The 21604-nt window shown below is 41.2% G+C and overlaps 1 protein-coding gene across 21 annotated transcripts in view; it reads left to right on the forward strand.

The window, feature by feature from the left end:
• Positions 1–21604, forward strand: part of macf1a (microtubule actin crosslinking factor 1a) — a 496134-nt gene that overhangs the window by 222044 nt on the left and 252486 nt on the right. For all 21 annotated transcript variants that reach the window (XM_078237840.1, XM_078237846.1, XM_078237833.1 and 18 more), the window contains 5 exons: positions 8222–8341; positions 9085–9180; positions 14417–14544; positions 16867–16960; positions 17822–17976. In XM_078237840.1, the coding sequence (XP_078093966.1) occupies positions 8222–8341; positions 9085–9180; positions 14417–14544; positions 16867–16960; positions 17822–17976 (593 nt within the window). The remainder of the gene's footprint in view (positions 1–8221; positions 8342–9084; positions 9181–14416; positions 14545–16866; positions 16961–17821; positions 17977–21604) is intronic.

Here is a 21604-nt window from a genome sequence, read left to right on the forward strand (position 1 = left end):
ACGCGTGAATGAGATATCCTCAACATTTAAACAGTTTGTTGTTACCTTTTTCCTGTATAACCATTTGCTGAACTTTAGAATGCTTACATTCATTTAATTACAGCCCAAAGTCCATTGTTTTGTACATTTCAAAGCATGCCCTATGATCACAACTGGTAACATAATTTTGACCATTTGCCCTTTGATAGTCACATGATATCCATCTATTCAGCTACAGTATGACTTTGATTTGACTGAAGTCACACAGGCTGCATGTCCTAAGCATACTTTTAGAATTAACTCTTCATCTACCAGAAGTTTACATCAAATGCAGATAAAAAGAATTCATAGCATAAAGAAGAACAAGTATGAAAAATACACATTTCCATCAACTCAATCAGAACTCAATTTTAAAAGGTTTTATTAAGCTGCTCTTTTGTGTATTGTTACACAAAAGAGCAGCAGTACAGTTAGCTCAACTATCTTCTTAAAACCACTTCTTCACATCCCTAATATCATCCTGGTAAATCTACACACTGTCTTGCTTTTATTTATAATAGGTCACCCAAAATTGTGCAGGGTATTCTGTGGCCTAGCAAATATTTGTACATAAATCCATGATTCCTACTTTACATTATACAATGATGTATGAATTCCCAGTTTCTATTTTTATTTAATTTTGTTATGACCAGCAAGAAGGTTCCCCTCTGTTCAGCCTCCTTGACTGGTCACAACAAAGGTTTAAGTTTCGTTTTCACAAGAATATGCCTTTTCCCAATCGGAGTATATTTAACTAAGCTTTGAGCAATAAGGAGCCAATCAAGCAAGGTTTGCCTGAGCCAAAGAAAGAGAGAATTTATTAACCACTACTAACCTTGAGCAAAATAATAAAAATGTAATGTCGAGCATTTGGTCCTCATCCAATCATTTGGGCACATCCGTGCATGCACACGTATCAGAAATAAGGCTAATTGGAGTCTAGTGACAAAAGTGAAAGAATATATGATTAAATGTCCTTTGTCCTTGAGGTGTAGGTTTTAAATGCAGCGGTCTATTTGGGTCAGCTGATTTCTTGGATGCAGTCAGATATAGAAGATATTGCAATTATTACGAGATCTCGGTTCAATAGTAGGTTTCTGGTAGAGTTTGGCTTCTCTAGCCAGGTGACACTTATTCCAAAAGCAAGAGAGAGCACAGCATAATTCTTTTCTCACTTGCAATCTCTATCTAATGGCTGGGCAGCTTTGCCTTGAAATACTTCACTCATTCTGTATTTACAAGTATGGCCTTATGTCTTGTACAACTTCAACAAGACGTCCCAACTCCTGTATTCATTGTTCTGACCAATGAAACCAAGCATGCTGAATGCCTTCTTTGCCACTCTGTCCACTTGTGACTCCACTTTCAATGAGCTATGAACATGTACCCCTAGATCTCTTTGTTCTATACTCTTCCCAATGCCCTACCATTAACTGCGGAAATCCTGCCCTGGTTCAATCTACCAAATTGTACACCTTGCATTTATCTAAATTAAACTCCATCTGCCATTCATCAGCCCACTGGCCCAATTGATCAAGATCCCACTGCAATCCTCGATAACCTTCATCATTGTCCACTCTGCCACCAATCTTGGTGTCATCTGCAAACTTACTAACCATGCCTCCTAAATTCTCATCCAAATCATTAATATAAATGACAAATAACAATGGACCCAGCACCGATCCCTGAGGCACACCATTGGTCACAGGCCTCCAGTTTGAAAAACAATCCTCTACAACCTCTTCTGTCATTAGGCCAATTTTAAATCCATTTAGCTATCTCACCCTGGACCCTGTGAGATTTAACCTTATGCAACAACTTACCATGCGTTACCTTTTCAAAGGCCTTGCTAAAGTCCATGTAGACAACATCAACTGCACTACCCTCATCTACCTTCTTGGTTACCCCTTCAAAAAACTCAATCAGATTTGTGGATAATTGGAACACATTCTGGGGAAGGTGGGACCTGTACAAACAGGACGGGGTGCACCTGAACCAGAGGGGCACCAATATCCTGGGAGGGAAATTTGATACGGCTCTTCAGGGGGGTTTAAACTAATTTGTCAGGGGAGTGGGAAAAGGAGTTGTAGTCCAGAAGTCAGTGTTGAGGGTGGTGAGGTATTGGGGAAGGTATCAAGGTCAAGGGTGGGTACCAGTAGACAGGAAGGTGGGTTGAAGTGTGTCTACTTCAATGCAAGGAGCATCCGGAACAAGGTAGATGAACTTGGGGCGTGGATTAGTACTTGGGACTACGATGTTGTGGCCATTACGGAGACGTGGGTAGAACAAGGACAGGAATGGTTGTTGGACGTTCCGGGGTATAGATGTTTCAGTAAGTGTAGGGAAGCTGGTAAAAGAGGAGGAGCATTGTTAATCAAGGATAGTTTAACGGCTGCGGAAAGGCACTTCGAGGGGGATCTGCACACTGAGGTAATATGGGCTGAAGTTAGAAACAGGAAAGGAGCGGTCACGTTGTTAGGAGTTTACTATAGGCCCCCAAATAGTAATAGAGATGTGGAGGAAGAAATTGCTAAGCAGATTATGGAAACGTGTGGGGGTCACAGGGTAGTTGTCATGGGGGACTTTAACTTTCCAAATATTGATTGGAACCTTTGTAGGTCAAATAGTTCGGATGGGGCAGTTTTTGTGAAGTGTGTGCAGGAGGTTTTCCTGACACAATATGTGGATAGGCCGACAAGAGGTGAGGCCACGTTGGATTTGGTACTGGGAAATGAACCGGGCCAAGTGTTAGATTTGGTTGTGGGAGAGCACTTTGGAGATAGTGACCACAATTCGGTGTCTTTTGTTATTGCAATGGAGAGGGATAGGGCCGTACGGCAGGGCAAGGTTTACAATTGGGGGAGAGGTAATTACGATGCGATTAGGCAAGAATTAGGGGGCATAAGATGGGAACAGAAACTGTCAGGGAAAGGCACTGATGAAAAGTGGAACTTTTTCAAGGAACAAATACTGGGTGTCCTTGATAGGTATGTCCCTGTCAGGCAGGGAGGAAATGGCGGAGTGAGGGAACCATGGTTCACGAAAGAGGTGGAATGTCTTGTGAAAAGGAAGAGGGAAGCTTATGTAGGGATGAGGAAACAAGGTTCAGATGGCTCGATTCAAGTTAGCAAGGAATGAGCTGAAAAAGGGGCTGAGGAGAGCTAGGAGGGGACATGAGAAGTCCTTGGCGGGTCGGATCAAGGAAAACCCCAAGGCTTTTTACTCTTATGTGAGGAATAAAAGAATGACCAGGGTGAGGTTAGGGCCGGTCAAGGACAGTAGTGGGAACTTGTGTATGGAGTCAGTAGAGATAGGCGAGGTGATGAATGAATACTTTTCTTCAGTGTTCACCAAGGAGAGGGGCCATGTTTTTGAGGGAGAGAAGATGTTACAGGCTAATGGGCTGGAGGAAGTAGATGTTCGGAGGGAGGATGTACTGGCAGTTTTGAATAAACTGAAGGTCGATAAGTCCCCTGGGCCTGATGAAATATATCCTAGGATTCTTTGGGAGGCGAGGGATGAGATTGCAGAGCCTTTGGCTTTGATCTTTGGGTCCTCACTGTCCACGGGGATGGTGCCAGAGGATTGGAGAGTGGCGAATGTTGTTCCTCTGTTTAAGAAAGGGAATAGAAATGACGCTGGTAATTATAGACCGGTTAGTCTTACTTCAGTGGTTGGTAAATTGATGGAAAAGGTCCTTAGGGATGGGATTTACGACCATTTAGAAAGATGAGGATTAATCCGGGATAGTCAGCACGGATTCGTGAAGGGCAAGTCGTGCCTCACAAATTTGATTGAATTTTTTGAGGAGGTAACTAAGTGTGTTGATGAAGGTAGGGCAGTTGATGTCATGTACATGGATTTTAGTAAGGCGTTTGATAAGGTCCCCCATGGTCGGCTTATGATGAAAGTAAGGAGGTGTGGGATAGAGGGAAAGTTGGCCGATTGGATAGGTAACTGGCTATCTGATCGAAGACAGAGGGTGGTGGTGGATGGAAAATATTCGGACTGGAGGCAGGTTGCTAGCGGAGTGCCACAGGGATCAGTGCTTGGTCCTCTGCTCTTTGTGATTTTTATTAATGACTTAGAGGAGGGGGCTGAAGGGTGGATCAGTAAATTTGCTGATGACACCAAGATTGGTGGAGTAGTGGATGAGGTGGAGGGCTGTTGTAGGCTGCAAAGAGACATAGATAGGATGCAAAGCTGGGCTGAAAAATGGCAAATGGAGTTTAACCCTGATAAATGGGAGGTGATTCATTTTGGTAGGACTAATTTAAATGTGGATTACAGGGTCAAAGGTAGGGTTCTGAAGACTGTGGAGGAACAGAGAGATCTTGGGGTCCATATCCGCAGATCTCTAAAGGTTGCCACTCAAGTGGATAGAGCTGTGAAGAAGGCCTATAGTGTGTTGGCTTTTATTAACAGGGGGTTGGAGTTTAAGAGCCGTGGGGTTATGCTGCAACTGTACAGGACCTTGGTGAGACCACATTTGGAATATTGTGTGCAGTTCTGGTCACCTCACTATAAGAAGGATGTGGAAGCGCTGGAAAGAGTGCAGAGGAGATTTACCAGGATGCTGCCTGGTTTGGAGGGTAGGTCTTGTGAGGAAAGGTTGAGGGAGCTAGGGCTGTTCTCTCTGGAGCGGAGGAGGCTGAGGGGAGACTTAATAGAGGTTTATAAAATGATGAAGGGGATAGATAGAGTGAACGTTCAAAGACTATTTCCTTGGGTGGATGGAGCTATTACAAGGGGGCATAACTATAGGGTTCATGGTGGGAGATATAGGAAGGATACCAGAGGTAGGTTCTTTACGCAGAGAGTGGTTGGGGTGTGGAATGGACTGCCTGCAGTGATAGTGGAGTCAGATACTTTAGGAACATTTAAGCAGTTATTGGATAGGCACATGGAGCACACCAGGATGATGGGGAGTGGGATAGCTTGATCTTGGTTTCAGATAAAGCTCGGCACAACATCGTGGGCCGAAGGGCCTGTTCTGTGTTGTACTGTTCTATGTTCTAGATTTGTGAGACATGATTTTCCACTCTCAAAGCCATGCTGACTGTCAATTGAAAGTTTTTTTAAAAAAATCATATTTTCAAAAAATGAAGGAGCATATCCTTGACTATAGCTACACTTTCAGGGATATGCATATCATAGAATCGCTACAGTGCAGAATGAGGGCATTCGGCCCATCGACTCTGCACTGACAACAATCCCACCCAGACCCTATCCCTGTAACCCCATGTATTTACCCTGCTAGTCCCCTGACACTAAGGGGCAATTTAGCACGGCCAATCAACCTAACTTGCACATCTTTAGACTGTGGGAGGAAACTGGAGCACCCGGAGGAAACCCACGCAGACACAGGAGAACTTGCAAACTCCACACAGACAGTGACCTGAGGCCAGAATTGAACCTAGGTTCCTGGCTCTGTGAGGCAGTAGTGCTAACCACTGTGACATCGTGCCAGCCAGTATATTTAAAGCCTTAGTCATCATTTTTCATCTACAGCATTCCATGTCTTGCAATTATGTGTAGGCTCCCAACTTTTCCGATGGTGTATTGCCTCACACTTATCCACATTAAATTACATTGCCATTTGCCTGCCCGTTGCATTGACCTGTCTATCTCTCCTTGATGTTGTTTAATAGTGCTCCTCACCGCCAAAAGTCCTATTTTTGTTCAAGCTCAAAGTTCAAGTTGCATTCTGCATGCCCAAGTCCAAACTATCTATACATACCAAGATCAACAATGAGCCCAATACTTCCTTTTAGGCAGACTACTGCTGAACCCTCTCCAAACTGAGCATAGCTTGTTTACCCTATCACTGTTTAATGTCTATTTGAAACTTGCTATCCATAATGCTATTTCTAATATATTACACCTGAACTTTTCCAAATAACTTATTGCCACACTGTATTTCTAAAAATTCACGTACACCTCTGTCTCTTTATCAACTTAACCGATCTTCAAAAAATGCTATTAGATTTCTCAAACATGCCCTGAACAAACTTCTGCTACCTATCTTTGATTATTATTTTATGTATTGCAAACTTCTGAGTAATTTGATGGAGATTAAGAATTTAACTATAACTGACATTAGATGAATCAATCATTAGTTGCACAGTTTGTCATTCTTTTTGTTTTAGAACAAAGATTTTGCACTGGGTACTCTCCGTTCTTTCTATACTATAGTTAAGATTGAAAAATTGTGACCAAAGTTTTGCTGTATTCCGTTTGTTTTACTGTGAAGTTTCAGAAACACATACAAAATTGATAACCTTTCCATGAATAAAAATGCATATCTCCAGACTGAAATAAGAGCTGGAATGTTTGGGTTTATTAAACCATTGTCATTTATACGTTAACCAGAAAATTACATATGTGACACTTGTACTGATTAAAATTAATTTACATTGAATCTATGACCTGATCAGACAGGTTTTCTTGAATCTTTTTTTTAAAAAACATTTTATTGTACCTAACACAGTCTAAGTAAAAATAGTAAACAATGCTCTCTCACATATTCTTCACATACTCTCACATTTGAGGCTCACACACCGACAAATAGATTGCAGTGTCGGGAGAATAGATTAAGCAATTTAAAGTTCAATTTAAATTGAAAGTTGGTGACTTGGTTGGCTTCAAGGCTGAAAGTTCTGTTGCTTTCAACATCGAGATGGGTTACAGATGTGTATGTTATCTGTTCATCTGGAGATGACAGCATCTGGTTGCGTTCTTTTTAAAACCTGTCTGTAGTGCCTAGATAGTCAAAATCAGCAGACGGTTCAAAAACCTGCAAGTTGGATGGAGAGAGAAAGAAAAGGAAATCCACTCGGTGTCTTTTTCCTTTAGCGCCTCAGATGCTTGTCTTGTTCTGCCGAGATAACAGCTGCTTAAAGCACGCAAGGAATTGTCTGTTATTGGCCTTTCTGTCCATCTGGCTAGTGACCCAAATATGATCATGGTTAGTGTATACTGATTACCTTGATTGGCACAATGCTTGGAATTCCTATGTCAGTCAAGGTCCCATTGTCAAAGTGATTATGTCTAATGGTTCGTCTCCACCCAGTTGAATACCCAGATGATTATCTGGACATTTTGCTAATGGAACAGTAGATGGCCCCTATTTATGTCTTTCAAGGCAGTTGTTCTTGTTGTAGCACTGTGGACAGGCTTTCTCCATTTCACATGTTTTGGAATGCAGGAGGTACAAAGATGCAAATGTGTAGCTGTATTTGTGATTCCAGGCCACTGGGATGTGGTAGACTTTTTTTAAGAATCAGCTGGGGGTTTCCAACCAGGAAATTCAAAAATCATCCTTTGACCTAAAACTCGATTTCATAGCAACTTTCACTTGGCAGTAACCCTTCCAAATGCATCACTTCACAATTCTGCATTAAATTTCACCTAGCACTTGCCTCAACATTTTAACACACTGTTTATGTACTCCTGAAGTCTGCTACCATTTTCCCCTCTGTTTACTGTGGTTGGAATTCTCCCAAAAAAGTTCTAAGTGTCGAATTTGCAGGAAAACTGGAGTAAATCACGCTGGATTTTTCAGTGGGAATTCACACTAGAATCTTCCACACTCTGTGCAATGCAGAGGCCACCAGGATGAATATTATTAGATTTCAGGGGGCGAGACCTATTCCCGCCTGGGAGGCTGAAACCAGCGGAACTCTGCGCATGCACAGTGGCTCTGAACTGTCAGCCTCCCCGTTTACTGGCCAGCTCTCGATCGCTGGCCAGCCGTGGGATCCCCGCAGTGCTGTCCCCCTCAACCCGCCCCACAGCCCAATTGCAGACTACCTGATATTTTATTCGTCAGTCTAGTCCTTTATTGATCTATTTACTCAATTAAAATTATGGTTTAAATGACGTAGCAAATTACCTTCAAGCTTGGTTAGTTCTAGAGGATGAAAGGAAAACCTAAGAGGGGTATTTAAATTTGTACAAGGAACATCTCTATTTATGTGACCTATTTGTGATGTGTAGCTACCTCATCCCTCTTACAATTCGGTATTGATGAACTTTATGAAACAATAGAGGAGGTGATGAAGGTCGTACAATTGCTTAAATGTGCAAAAATTATGTTTGCTGAAGCATTGTTTTCATTTGTTGTGAGCTGATATTGTGAGTATTGTGATTATGAATTATTGTGTAGAATGTTTCTGATTATTCTTACTGTTTTACTATCTAGGAGGTTGATTCCAAATGGCAGGAATACCAGAATAAAGTAAACTACCTCTTCCAGTGGATCAGACAGCACATCACACTGATGTCTGATAAAGCTTTTCCACACAATCCTGTAGAACTTAAGGTGAACACTCCACATAATCTTGCTATGTCATTTTTTAAAAAAAGTTTTATGTACCATATATTAAAATTAAGCAAGAGTACGTTTTCTTCTGCTCCATAATGTGAACAAAAAAGTTGTTCCAAGGTTTAAAAAAATGGAGAATTGTATGTTATACTCACCCCAATTCTTGTGCTCGCATACTGTTTGTATCTTAATTGATAGACTTCAGATTCATTTGAAGTAAAGCAATTTTAATATTCGACTTTAGTTAAAATATTGACTTTTGATGAATTCTTGCCTGCTTAAGAGAGAGTGCAATTAGACTTAATTTTTTTCTGAGTCTGAGTCACCAACTGACTGTTCAAATTCACTATACTCATTGTCTCGTAGCTGACAAAATTCATTCAAAGTGCCTATGGTGGAGTACTGCATATCATCTTCAGTGCTCAATCTGGGAAAGGGGAATGAAAGAGAAAAGATTGTGCTGCCAAATTCATTCAGCACAAACCCTCATTGAAATGAATTAGCCACACAGTGATATTCATCTGGATTATAGATTAGCTTGCAGTCCAGGCAGTTGTACCATTTGGTTACAAATGGAGAAAGTTTGAATGCGGGAGTAGTAATACAGAAACTGAAAAGGAATATGCATGGAATTATTTATTTTTTTTTGTTTCCAAAATGTGTGAGATGATGCAGAAAGCTTTTTGGATTCAGTTGTCTAGAGCTTGAACTGCTGTTTCTTTTCTCTTTTCACCTTCTAGGCACTTTATAATGAATATGTACATTTTAAAGAAACTGAAATACCAGCAAAAGAAGCAGAAAAGGCACAAATACAACATTTATATAAATTATTTGAGGTAAGAATTTGGGGACCAGAAATTGGATTGAGCATAAATTAGAGTACGATCTGATTGCTTAAGGAGGTTTAATTGTAATGAAATAATGCCTGAAATTTCATCAGTGAGACAGCATCTTTTTTGGATAGGACTGGTGGGCTGTAGATGCCATTTGAAGGGTACAACAGGCTGCACAGACTTTGATGGAAATGCAGAGTCCGTTTGTAGGAAATGGGGTGTGTGAGAGGATCAAATGGTGATTGCCAATTGTCCTTAGTTTTAATGTGGATCTGGGAGGATCACTTCCACCTTACTACATATTAAGTTTTTAAAAATATATAACTTGTCCTTGGGGTGGTAGCATCCTGTGGTCCCTTTCAGAATCGTCGATTTGGCTCCTCAGCCCAATTGCGGACTACAATGCACACCACAGGTTGCAGTCATGCACAGCGTGATTTCACAAAGGAGCTGGAATCAAGCTTTAGATGCCCCATTTTCACAAACATTAGCCTAAAACTAGTTCCAGATGGGTGCACGGGATGCCTATAGAAAAGCCTGAACAATGCAGTGGGCAGTGCAATTCCAGCACAGAATGAACTTGTACAAATTGCTTGCTGTTTTGGACTAAAAAAGGAAGTGCTGGAAAAATTCAGAAAGCCTGGCAGCATCTGTGGAGAGAGAAACTGAGTAAATATTTTAAGTCTGATATGACTTCATCGGAACTGAGGAGGGAGAGGTAGAAACGTACCATAGAACCATAGAAAAGTACAGCTCAGGAACAGGCCTTTTGGCCCTTCTTGTCTGTGCCGAACCATTTTTTGCCTAGTCCCACTGACCTGCACTTGGACCATATCCCCCCACATCCCTCTCATCCATGAACCCATCCAAGTTTTTCTTAAATGTTAAAATCTTAAATCCGGCAGCTCATTCCACACTCCCACCACTCTCTGCGTGAAGAAGCCCCCCCCTAATATTCCCTTTAAACTTTTCTCCTTTCACCCTTAACCCATGCCCTCTGGTTTTTTTTCTCCCCTAGCCTCAGTGGAAAAAGCCTGCTTGCATTCACTCTATCTATACACATCAAAATCTTATACACCTCTATCAAATCTCCCCTCATTCTTCTATGCTCCAGGGAATAAAGTCCCAACCTATTCAATCTCTCTCTCTAACTCAGCTTCTCAAGTCCCGGCAACATCCCTGTGAACCTTCTCTGCACTCTTTCAACCTTATTTACATCCTTCCTGTAACTGGGTGACCAAAACTGTACACAATACTCTAAATTCGGCCTCACCAATGCCTTATATAACCTTACCATAACACTTCAACTTTTATACTCGATACTCCGATTTATAAAGGCCAATGTACCAAAGGCACTCTTTACGACCCTATCCACCTGTGACGTCACTTTTAGGGAATTCTGTACCTGTATTCCCAGATCCCTCTGTTCAACTGCACTCTTCAGAGTCCTACCATTTACCCTGTACGTTCTACTTTGGTTTGTCCTTCCAAAGTGCAATATCTCTCACTTGATTGCTTTAAATTCCATTTGCCATTTTTCAGCCCATTTTTCTAGTTGGTCCAAATCCCTCTGCAAGCTTTGAAAACCTTCCTCACTGTCCACTACACCTCCAATCTTTGTATCATCAGCAAATTTGCTGATCCAATTTACCACATTATCATCCAGATCATTGATATAGATGACAAACAACAATGGACCCAACACCGATCTCTGTGGCACACCATTAGTCACAGGCCTCCACTCAGAGAAGCAATCCTCCACTACCACTCTCTGGCTTCTTCCATTGAGCCAGTGTCTAATCCAATTTACTACCTCCCCATGTATACCTAGCGACTGAACCTTCCTAACTAACCTCCCATGAGGGACCTTGTCAAAGGCCTTGCTGAAATCCAGGTAGACAACATCCACCGCCTTCCCTTCATCCACTTTCCCGGTAACCTCCTCGAAAAACACTAATAGATTGGTCAAACATGACCTACCACGCACAAAGCCATGTTGACTCTCCCTAATAAGTCCCTGTCTATCCATATATTTGTAGATCCTATCCCTTATCACACCTTCCAATAACTTGCCCACCACCGACATCAAACTTACTGGCCTATAATTTCCCGGATTTCTTTTGGAACCTTTTTTAAACAACGGAACAACATGAACCACCCTCCAATCATCCGGCACCTCCCCCGTGAATACTGACATTTTAAATATGTCTGCCAGGGCCCCTGCAAGTTCAACACTTGCTTCCCCCAAGGTCCATGGGAATACCCTGTCCGGTCCTGGGGATTTATCCACGCTGATTTGCCTCAAGACAGTGAGCACCTCCTCCCCTTTAATCTGTAAAGGTTCCATGACCTCCCTACCCGTTTTCCCTATTTCCATAGACTCCATGCCAGTTTCCTCAGTAAATCCGGATGCAAAAAAACCATTTAGTATCTCCCCCATCTCTTTTGGTTCCATACACAGTCTACCACTCTGATTTTGAAGAGGACCAATTTTATCCCTCACTATCCTTTTGCTCCTAACATACCTATAGAAGCTCTTTGGATTTTCCTTCACTCTGTCTGCCAAAGCAACCTCATGTCTTCTTTTAGCCCTCCTGATTTCCCTCTTAAGTAGCTTCTTGCACCTTTTATACTCCTCGAGCATCTGATCTGTTCTTTGCTGCCTGTATATTTCATACAACTCTCTCTTCCTCTTAATCAGTGTTACAATCTCCCTCGAGAACCAAGATTCCTTATTCCTATTTACTTTGCCTTTAATCCTGACAGGAACATACAAACTCTGCACTTTCAAAATTTCTCCTTTGAAGGCCTCCCACTTTCCATTTACATCCTTACCAGAGAACAGCCTGTGCCAATCCACACTTCCCAGATCCCTTCTCATTTCATCAAATTTGGCCTTTTTCCAGTTCAGAACTTCAACCCGAGGACCAGATCTATCCTTATCCATGATCAGGTTGAAACTAATGGCATTATGATCACTGGATCCAAAGTGTTCCTTCACACTCGCATCCATCACCTGCCCTAACTTATTTCCCAATAGGAGATCCAATATCGCATCCTCTCTAGTTGGCACCTCTATATACTGGTGTAGAAAATTCTCCTGAACACATTTTACAAACTCTACCCCGTCTAAACCTTTAACAGTATGCGAGTCCCAATCTATATGTGGAAAATTAAAATCCCCTACTATCACAACTTTGTGTTTCTTGCAGTTGTCAGCTATCTCTCTGCTGATTTGCTCCTCCAATTCTCGCTGACTATTGGGTGGTCTATAATACAACCCCATTAATGTGGTCATACCTTTCCTGTTTCTCAGCTCCACCCATAGGGCCTCTGTAGACAAGCTCCCTAATCTATCCTGCCTGAGTACCGCTGTAGCATTTTCCCTGACCAACAATGCCACCCCCCCACCTTTTATCCCTCTGCCTCTATCCCGTCTGAAACATTGGAACCCTGGAATATTGAGCTGCCAGTCCTGCCCCTCCTGTAGCCAAGTTTCACTAATGGCTATAATGTCATATTTCCATGTGTTTATCCACACCTTCAGCTTATCTGCCTTCCCCACAATACTCCTGGCATTGAAATAGACACACCTCAAAAGGTTATTTCCACCACACTCAACCCTTCCATTTGTGATTTTACTTGAACTAACCTGTCTTTTTACCCCTGCTCCACTATCTGCTCTGGCACTTTGGTTCCCATCCCCCTGCAAATCTAGTTTAAACGTTCCCCACTAACACTAGCAAACCTCCCTGCAAGTATATTGGTCCCATTGTAGTTTAGGTGTAACCCGTCTCTCTTGTACAGGTCCCACCTGCCCCAGAAGAGGTCCCAATGATCCAAGAATCGGAAACCCTGCCCCTTACACCAGTTCCTCAGCCACGTGTTCATCTGCCCAAGCATCCTACTCCTACCCTCACTGGCATGTGGTACAGTTAGCAATCCTGAGATTACTACCCTTGGGGTCCTGCTTTTTAACTTCCTTCCAAGCTCTTTGTACTCACTCTTTAGGACCTCCTCACTCTTCCTACCTACGTCATTTGTACAGATGTGTACCACGACATCTGGCTGATCACCGTCCCACTTTAGAACGCTGTGCACGTGATCAGAGACATCCCTGACCTTGGCACCCGGGAGGCAACAAACCATGCGGGAGTCTCTGTCCCGACCACAGAACCTCCTGTCCGTACCTCTGACCATTGAGTCCCCTATCACTACTGCTCTCCTCTTCTTCCTCCCACCCTTTTGAGCTGTAGAACCAGACTCGGTATTAGAGTTCCGGCTGTCACAGCTTGTCCAAGGTAAAGCATCTCCCACAACATTATCCAATTTAGTATTCCTGTTGTGGAGGTGTATGACCACAGGGGAATCCTGCTCTGCCTGTCCTTTCACATTTCCATTTCCTCTCCTTACAATAACCCAATTTCCTGTGCTCTGCTGCTTAGGTGTAACTACCTCCCTAAAGCTACTGTCTATAAACTCCTCATTCTCCCGAATTAGATGGAGGTCATCAAGCTCCTGCTCCAGTTCCCTAACACACTTTGCTAGCAACTGCAGCTGGATGCATCTTTTGCAGGTGTTGTCATCAGGGAGACCAGAGGTCTCCCTGATCTCCCACATCCTGCAAGAGGAGCATTCCAACATCTTGCCAGGCATTTTGCCCGTTTCCTCCTAAATGTGTTGGATTTTATGCTGTTGAAAAAGTGAGGAGGAGGGTCAGATGGAATGAAAAGAAAGGCCAAGGATAGTTTGGAGGGTGGAGGGAGATTAAATACTGAAGATGTCATGGGCCAACAGGCAAAGGGAGTGGTACTGGTAATGGTAAAGGAACAAAAAAGATTGCTCCAGAATAAATGTTAATAGCAGAATAAAGGTCAACTCTGTGTCTGAAAACAAAAATTTAAGACCAAGATACAAACTGGCACTTGGCTGGGGGTGGGTGGGCAGGCACAGATGATGGAAAAATCAAAATGGAGGACAATGTTCAATGTCTGAAGTTGTTGAACTCGGTGTTGTGTAAAAGACTCCAGACAGATGATAAGGTGCTGTTTCTCCAGCTTGCATTGGGCTTTGCTGGAATATTGGAGAATGCCAAGGACAGATATGTGAGAATTAAAATTGCAAGCAACTGGACGGTTGGGGTCATGCACACAGTGGATATGCCTCTGTAATAGAGAAATTGTAGTGTTAGGGAATATTTTTATAAATTAAGCAACACTACCTTTTTCTTTTCCCATAGGTTTGGATAGAGTTTGGTCGAATTTTGCTTCCCCAAGGATACCACCCAAATGATGTAGAAGAAGAATGGGGCAAACTGATCATTGAAATGTTAGAGCGAGAGAAGGCCCTGAGACCTGCAGTAGAAAGGTTAGTTTGTATATTCTTACAATGCTTTCAGTTTTGCAAACAAATGCATCTGTTGTTAAAATGGAATCTCTATACCATGCCCTGCAGACAACCTACATGAATATTTAAATGTTACATTTTCATCATTATTATCGTTTTTTAAACAGAATTTATGAGCATTTGAAGATGATCATCAAGTCTTGAGATAAAAATTCTTGTGGATTAGCAATTCTTGAAGTGGGGAATATGATTGTTTACACTGCTGATTCTCAGTAATTGCTGAAATTAATTATTTTCATATCGAATGTTGCACATGTGTAAGACAAAAACAATCAGAACAGAATAAATGTGGTAAACAGACTGGGGCTGATCAAGCAGCAAATCTGGGTCTTGCATTCTTCTAGTTTGGTTTAGAAGAAGAATATTGAATCACATCTACAGGTAGTTTTATACTGTGCCAGAGTGGTTTTGGAAGAATTCAAACAACCTGGGGGGGGGAATTCTCCTGTCCCACCTGCCACGGGAATCATAGCGGGTGCAGGGCAGACCATGCACAGGCCCATTGACCTCGGGTGGGATTCTCCGGTTTCAGGCGAGCGCGGCCGGAGAATCCCACCCCCGATGTCTGTCTTTGGCTGTGTAGTTATGCTAGTGTCAGTGAGACATTAGACATTGAGATTATACATTTTGAATGCTGTTCTGTACATTCCTCAATAAATAAAATAAGCTGACTTTAATATCTATTTCTCTATTTGGAACATTTAACTCTTTGGAAAATAATAAAATTAATGATCAGTCTGGTAAGTTTGATGTTTATAACTCCACATTTCCTTTTTCACTCTTCACCCAAAATGGACTGTATAAGATTCAGCAATATGATGAGCAACAGGCAATGTTCATGTAGAACAGCATTAGAAAGACTGATTGATTTTGAAATAAATGTGAAGCAACGAAGCATGCTCTGAAGACATATTTCAGGCTTCTGCTCATCTTGGTAAATTGCAGGTGGCCATCAGGGAAGAAAATACCCGATTTTCATGAAAATGTTAAACCGTGGGACTAGCAAAAAATAAATTGGTATAATTGGCTGTTTTGATCCACTTCAATTCATTCATGAATATGATGAGGAAATGTAACTTTTTTGTGATAAAGTGGATCTTCACATAATTTATAATTTTGAATACAGTGGACAGCTTGGCACAGAAAATGTGCCGCATCCAATGAATTGAGAAGTGCAATCACTGTAGACAAATGCAGCAACACAGCCAGATGTTACAAACAGTAAATGTGATGGATGGCCAATTCATCTGTTTTTTGGTCTTGGTGATTAGAGAAGAAAGATAGACAGGATATTGGGAGGAATTCCATGCACCTCCACAAATAGTATCTTGAGAGCTTTTGCATTTGCCTGAACAGTAGATGGAGCTTTGTTCAATGACTCTTCTAAAGGATAACCTATTGCTATAATGCAGCCTTCAACATTTTGCTGAAGTAACAGTCCAGAGTATGTGGTGAAGTCCTGAAGTCGAGCTTCAACTCTCAACCCTCTGACTTGGCAGCAAAGTGCATGAACTGAACCACAAGAAATGGCCAATAAATGTGACTTTGCTGATATTGCCCACATCTGAAGTACAATTGAGGAAAGACTTTCAATTCTATTGTTTCTAATATTAGTTTGGGAGCAAATACTTGATTTTAAATAGTTCAAGGAAGCCTTGGCGCAGGCATATGTTTATACAGTTCTTGAATGTATATTTTTAAGGAAAATAGATGTTTCTATTCTCTGTGTGCCTCAGTAAAAGAAGTAGTTTATGGTTTCCAATCCCCAAGGGTGTGAACTGTCACATGACATGTCCTTTACAATGCAGTGATCGAATATTTGTTGTTTTGCAACTATTTCAATGTCGGGCTTTCCAACTGTCCTATACAAACATTTCTTATTGCTCATTATAGAGCCTGGATTTGCATTTAATCACATGCTGTAATTGTTAATACTAATGTCATTTCTTCTGTTTGTGTTTTTATATTTTCCAACTTGTTTTGGTGCTTAGAGACAGAATCTGCCCTTTTCAACAAATGCCCAATTTAGACACTATCAAGGGAAGATGATACATTTTATGATTTCTAATTGTTATAGATCACAGAAATTTGTCTTTAATAATTCACATCATATGAAATTGTGTATTATTGCCCTTTCTGCTTTAACTGTGTTATACCAAAGCCAAGTGACATTGAGAACAAATCTCAAAGATAAACACTCTTCGTTGCTAAAAACTGTCGCTATAGAAGGTCTCCTGCTTAACATGAAATTAATTTCTCCCCTTTTATGTTATGTTTCTTTAGGCTGGAACTGCTGCTGCAGATTGCCAACAAAATCCAAAATGGAGCTTTAAACTGCGAGGAAAAGTTAACACTGGCCAAAAATACCCTGCAAGCAGTAAGTAGCAATGAACAGTACAGAGATGGGTTCTAGTATCCCTGTGCAGTGAATGGATTCATTATATATCATTTTTTAAAATGCTGTGAATACTCAGATCTGGCTGCATCTGTGGAGGGCAAAACGGCATTAATGTTTCAGGTCTCTGATGTTTCATCAGAACTGGAAAAAGTTAGAAATGTAGATTTTGAGCAAGTGAAAAGGAGATGGGTGGGAAGGCATGTGATAGTGTGGAGGGCGGGAGAAATTAAATGGCATTTTTTTTCATGGTGCAGAGGGAGTGGTAATGGGACAAGTAAAAAAAACAACAAAAAATGTGACTTGAAGTATGAATAGCAGTATCCTGAATAGCCATCATCGAGAAAGCTGAGTGTGAAATGAGAGGAGAAAAACAAACCAGCAAAGAAAAGCAAAATGGTGGGTAGAAGTTATCATCTAAATTTGTTGAAGTCAGTGTTGAGTGCAGAAGGTCTTGCAATGCTCAGGTGCAAAATAAAGTGCTGCTCCTCGAGCTTGTGTTGTACTTCATTTGAAAACTAGCAAGTCAAGGACAAGGTCAAAGAAGTAAATTAAAAAGGAAGCTCGGGGTCATGCAGACTGAGCAGAGGTGTTCTGCAATATGACTACCAGTTTGCAATTGATCCCTCAAATGTGGATGCAACAACAACATGAGCAACAAATGATGATAGATTAATATCTGTTAGGGCCATGACATACACATTGGTCTATGTGGGATTAGTCATTATTTTCTCCTAATATTAATTAATAAACTTCCCCAAATGAACGTCCATCTAGTAAATTGTGTTGGAAAGGCATGTACTTGAATTGAATTTAGTGTATTTCAACCTGTTTTTTCCCTAGGATGCTGCTCACTTAGAGTCAGGCCAGCAGGTTCAGTATGAAACTGAGGTGGTTATGTACTTGGAAGAGTGTGAGCGATTAATACGACAGCTGCAAATTGATGCACAGATTCTCCGAGATGAGAAGTATTATCAGGTAGAACAGATTATTATGAGGTAAGTTTCACCATACGTTTATTTGCACTGACACATTCATTTTTATATTGATACACACGCAACTCTCATCTATTAACAGATTCAGATTGTTGCAAATGGATTCCTTATATGCACATCAGAAATACACAGACATATTCACTGAAAAACTAAGAGTCATACTATCCTTTTCACCACCACCTCCATCCATGTCCTTCAGTAATAAATGCAGTTGTGATTTGTGACCTTGCACATTTGTTATTTCTTAAAACAATGCTGTTACAACCCAGTTAACTGTAGTGTTAAGGACCAGACCAGAAACTCCAAGGTATATTATGCAGTTAGCCTAGACAACTTTTGCATTTGATTTTGGCATTAGGGTGAACATAAGGTGTTTCATTCCAGGTATGATTCAAGTGACCCACTTTAATCAAAACGAACTAATTTCAGAACACAATTAGAATATAACAAGAATTAGCATAACTTTTACCAATCAAAATACTTAAGCGTGACAAAGTATAATTCTTAACAGCTTGCTATCTTGATTGTTCCAATTCAGCAGTATCAGCCGTAGACATAAATCTCTTCTGTAGAACCATTTAGCACAGAATCCAAGGATGCTTACGTGATGCAAAATTTCCAGCTTTTTAACACTTCTGAACAGAAATCCAGACAGCAGTTTTCAGAGAAGGGCATATCTTCAGAACAGCAAAACTTTGGAGAAATAAACCATGTCCTTCTGGCAGCTCCCAGTCTCCAGACTTCAGAGACGGAAAGTGATACCCCTCTCTCTGCAGCTTCCAAAACAGCAACTCTCAGAGAAAGATCTGCTCTTGTACAGCAGAATCTCCAAGAAAGAGATTTATCTCCTAGCAGATTCCAGTCTCCAACTTCAGAGAGCGAAAAAGAGAGACACTTCTCTCTTGTAACTCAAAAGCAGCATCTCAGCTTGAATATATTCTGTGTGAGCCTCGCTGTATCCCCTTACATGGTCAGTCCTATCAATCATCCCAATCAAGCCGCACTCCGCAAAATCCCAGGGGAAGACCAAGAACAGCAATTAGTTCAGAGTAAGCCATTATGCTGCTACAGCAACAATACAGGCTGCTGGTTGTAGACCAATAAAATGGAAGATACTGCTGGAAACATTCTGCACAGAAACATAACTGAAGTACGTTTCTTAAAGGCACAGTATCGTCATGGTAGTAAATTAATTATCATTTGCATTACTGCTATTGTGTATTTTTAAGCTGCAAAATATAATTAGCATTGTTTTTATGTATTATGTATAATTGACCAAAGCAGCCATTTATTTTATTACAAATCCTGTGACATAAAGATGTTTTTAGATTGTAGTATGAAATTTAGCTTGCAGAAAGGTAACACCTTGATTGGAATGAAAACCCTACTAAGCTACTGTTAAGACAGGCATTTCTAAAACTGCGGTGAACATCTGTGGTCAGCCTTCTGAAACCTGAAGTGGCAAGAATGCCATATTCTTAATTTTTCTGTCAAATCGTGGCAATGAATATTCATATTAGGCCTACAGCCAACTCGAGAGGATGATTTAGAACTGTGCTCAGTAAAACAGACATCTTTGTGCTTATTGAAATGCAGGATCATCAGTGCAGGAGAAGGAAAAATATGCTTCACTACTCAAACACTAAAGCCCAAAGGTTTGCATAGCTGGAAGGGCTCCATGCCTTAACCAAAATGGTGCATGAGCCTGGAATCCAGATTCCACCTGTATCCGGCACCCATGATTTTCAATAGATGGGGGAGGAACAGGCAGAGCAAATTGTACACATCTGCAGTTCACTGAGGTAAAGGCTCATCTAAAAGTGCAACTGCCTTCAAACCGAAGCAATTTTGGTCACCTGGGTTTCTGAAACATTACTTATGTGCTTTGAGTTTGAATGAAAGGTCTAAACCGACTAGAGTTATTTGGAGAAGAACGGCATACCTTTGAGAAAATTCAGGCACACCTTTGCGAGATGTGATGATAGTGGTACAATTGAGATGGATATTTTATATTTTTTTGTGTTGTAGGATAGTTGCTCATTTTAGCCTTGCAAGCGATTATGTTAAATAGAGTCAATGGACTTTTGTTTACTTAAGTTCCCCTGGGATTTCTGCTTCGTGATACGGGGTCCTGTGATGTAGTTTATGTTCAGTCCTGAGTTTGTAGCAGAGAGAAAAAGCTTTTGCAGAAAGCAGTTAGGTTTGTAACTGAAGCCTTGTTCATGTTAGAAGGATTTTTTAGGTTTCTGGAACTTTATCTCTCTCTGAAAGCTCCAAGACCATTAACAAATGGTAAAGCAAGTATGCTTGGGTTTGTGAACTATATTATTTAAAAGTGGTTTTGATTTATGCACGATTGGGCCTTATTTGCAACTGGCACAGTCATAAACTAGAAAACAAAATTGCTTCCTTTCATTTTTAAATATTGTTCAACTGTTAATGGTTAAGCTGCTTCATTTTTTTACGGATATATTTAAACTGAGTTGTTAAATAAAGTTTGTTTCACTTTCAAAATCCCTACTTTGTAAGTGGAATCATTCTTGGAAGGAAGTATCTTTTCCTCACATTTATGCCAGAATAGAAAAAATGTTGGGGTGTAGTCTGGTTTCATAATATACCTTGGGGTTCTGGTCTGTGACCCTAACAAAGGGGTCAGGTGCTCCTCTTGGAGTGGTCAGGTACTCCTTTGGGATTAAAAGCAGACATGAATGGGGGTAAAAAAAATGGATGAGTGCAACTGTCAAGTAAACCCCTGCTAGTTAAACTTAGAAATAAAACAACCTGCACTTCAAAAAATCAGTGCTTGCAATTTCAATGGAATTTTGTTGACATAATATTATTTCTGCTCAACTGCTTCCACAATCTATCAGTATCACAGTGGGCGACCTGTGAATTCAAAGTTTGACAGTTTCAAGTGATCACAATGCTGTCTTTGATATGGGTCTGGGAATACAAATGTTTGTTTTATAAGGGATTACGTACTTGGGGTTTAAATGTACTGAATGGGCTTTTATCAATGAGAGTTTTTCAATTCAGTGAAGTTGGTAATAGATACTTGATTTTATTTCATCTCGTCATGGCTCCTGAAGTCTGCCCATAATGAGTGCTGGGTGAGGAGGCAATGGAGGGTTTACAGGCAAAGGGTAGTGGGTAGGGGATATGTATTGGCATGAGTTTTCATAGAGGCCTTAAGGACCATAAAAGTGTGTGAGGAGGTCATGGATTGGCATGCATTGGTGCTAAGTTGGCATAGGATCTTGGGGATGCGTAGAAGGGCATAGGTTGGCATGGAGGGCATTAAGGGCCATGAGAATGGGTAGTGGGCACAGGTTGGCATGGAGCGTATTAAGGGTCATGAGGGTTAGTAGAATGAGATGACATGGGCTGGCATGGATCGGGCATGGAGTGTGTGGGGGTTGAGGGGTGTAGCAAGAGGCCTTTTTAAATCTCTATTACAACTGGGGTGAAGTCCCAGAGCACCAAGGTGGGCATTTTAAACAGTCCACCTGGGCTGCCTCCACACTGTTTTTGGGGATGATGTGTCGGACTCCAGTTGGCACCCATCCCTAAAAATGAAAATCCCACCATTTGGAGCACTTGCTCCTGAATCAGGAAACTTCCTGACCCTGCA

Source organism: Mustelus asterias, chromosome 21 (assembly GCF_964213995.1).
Source record: "Mustelus asterias chromosome 21, sMusAst1.hap1.1, whole genome shotgun sequence".
Lineage (NCBI taxonomy): Eukaryota > Metazoa > Chordata > Chondrichthyes > Carcharhiniformes > Triakidae > Mustelus > Mustelus asterias.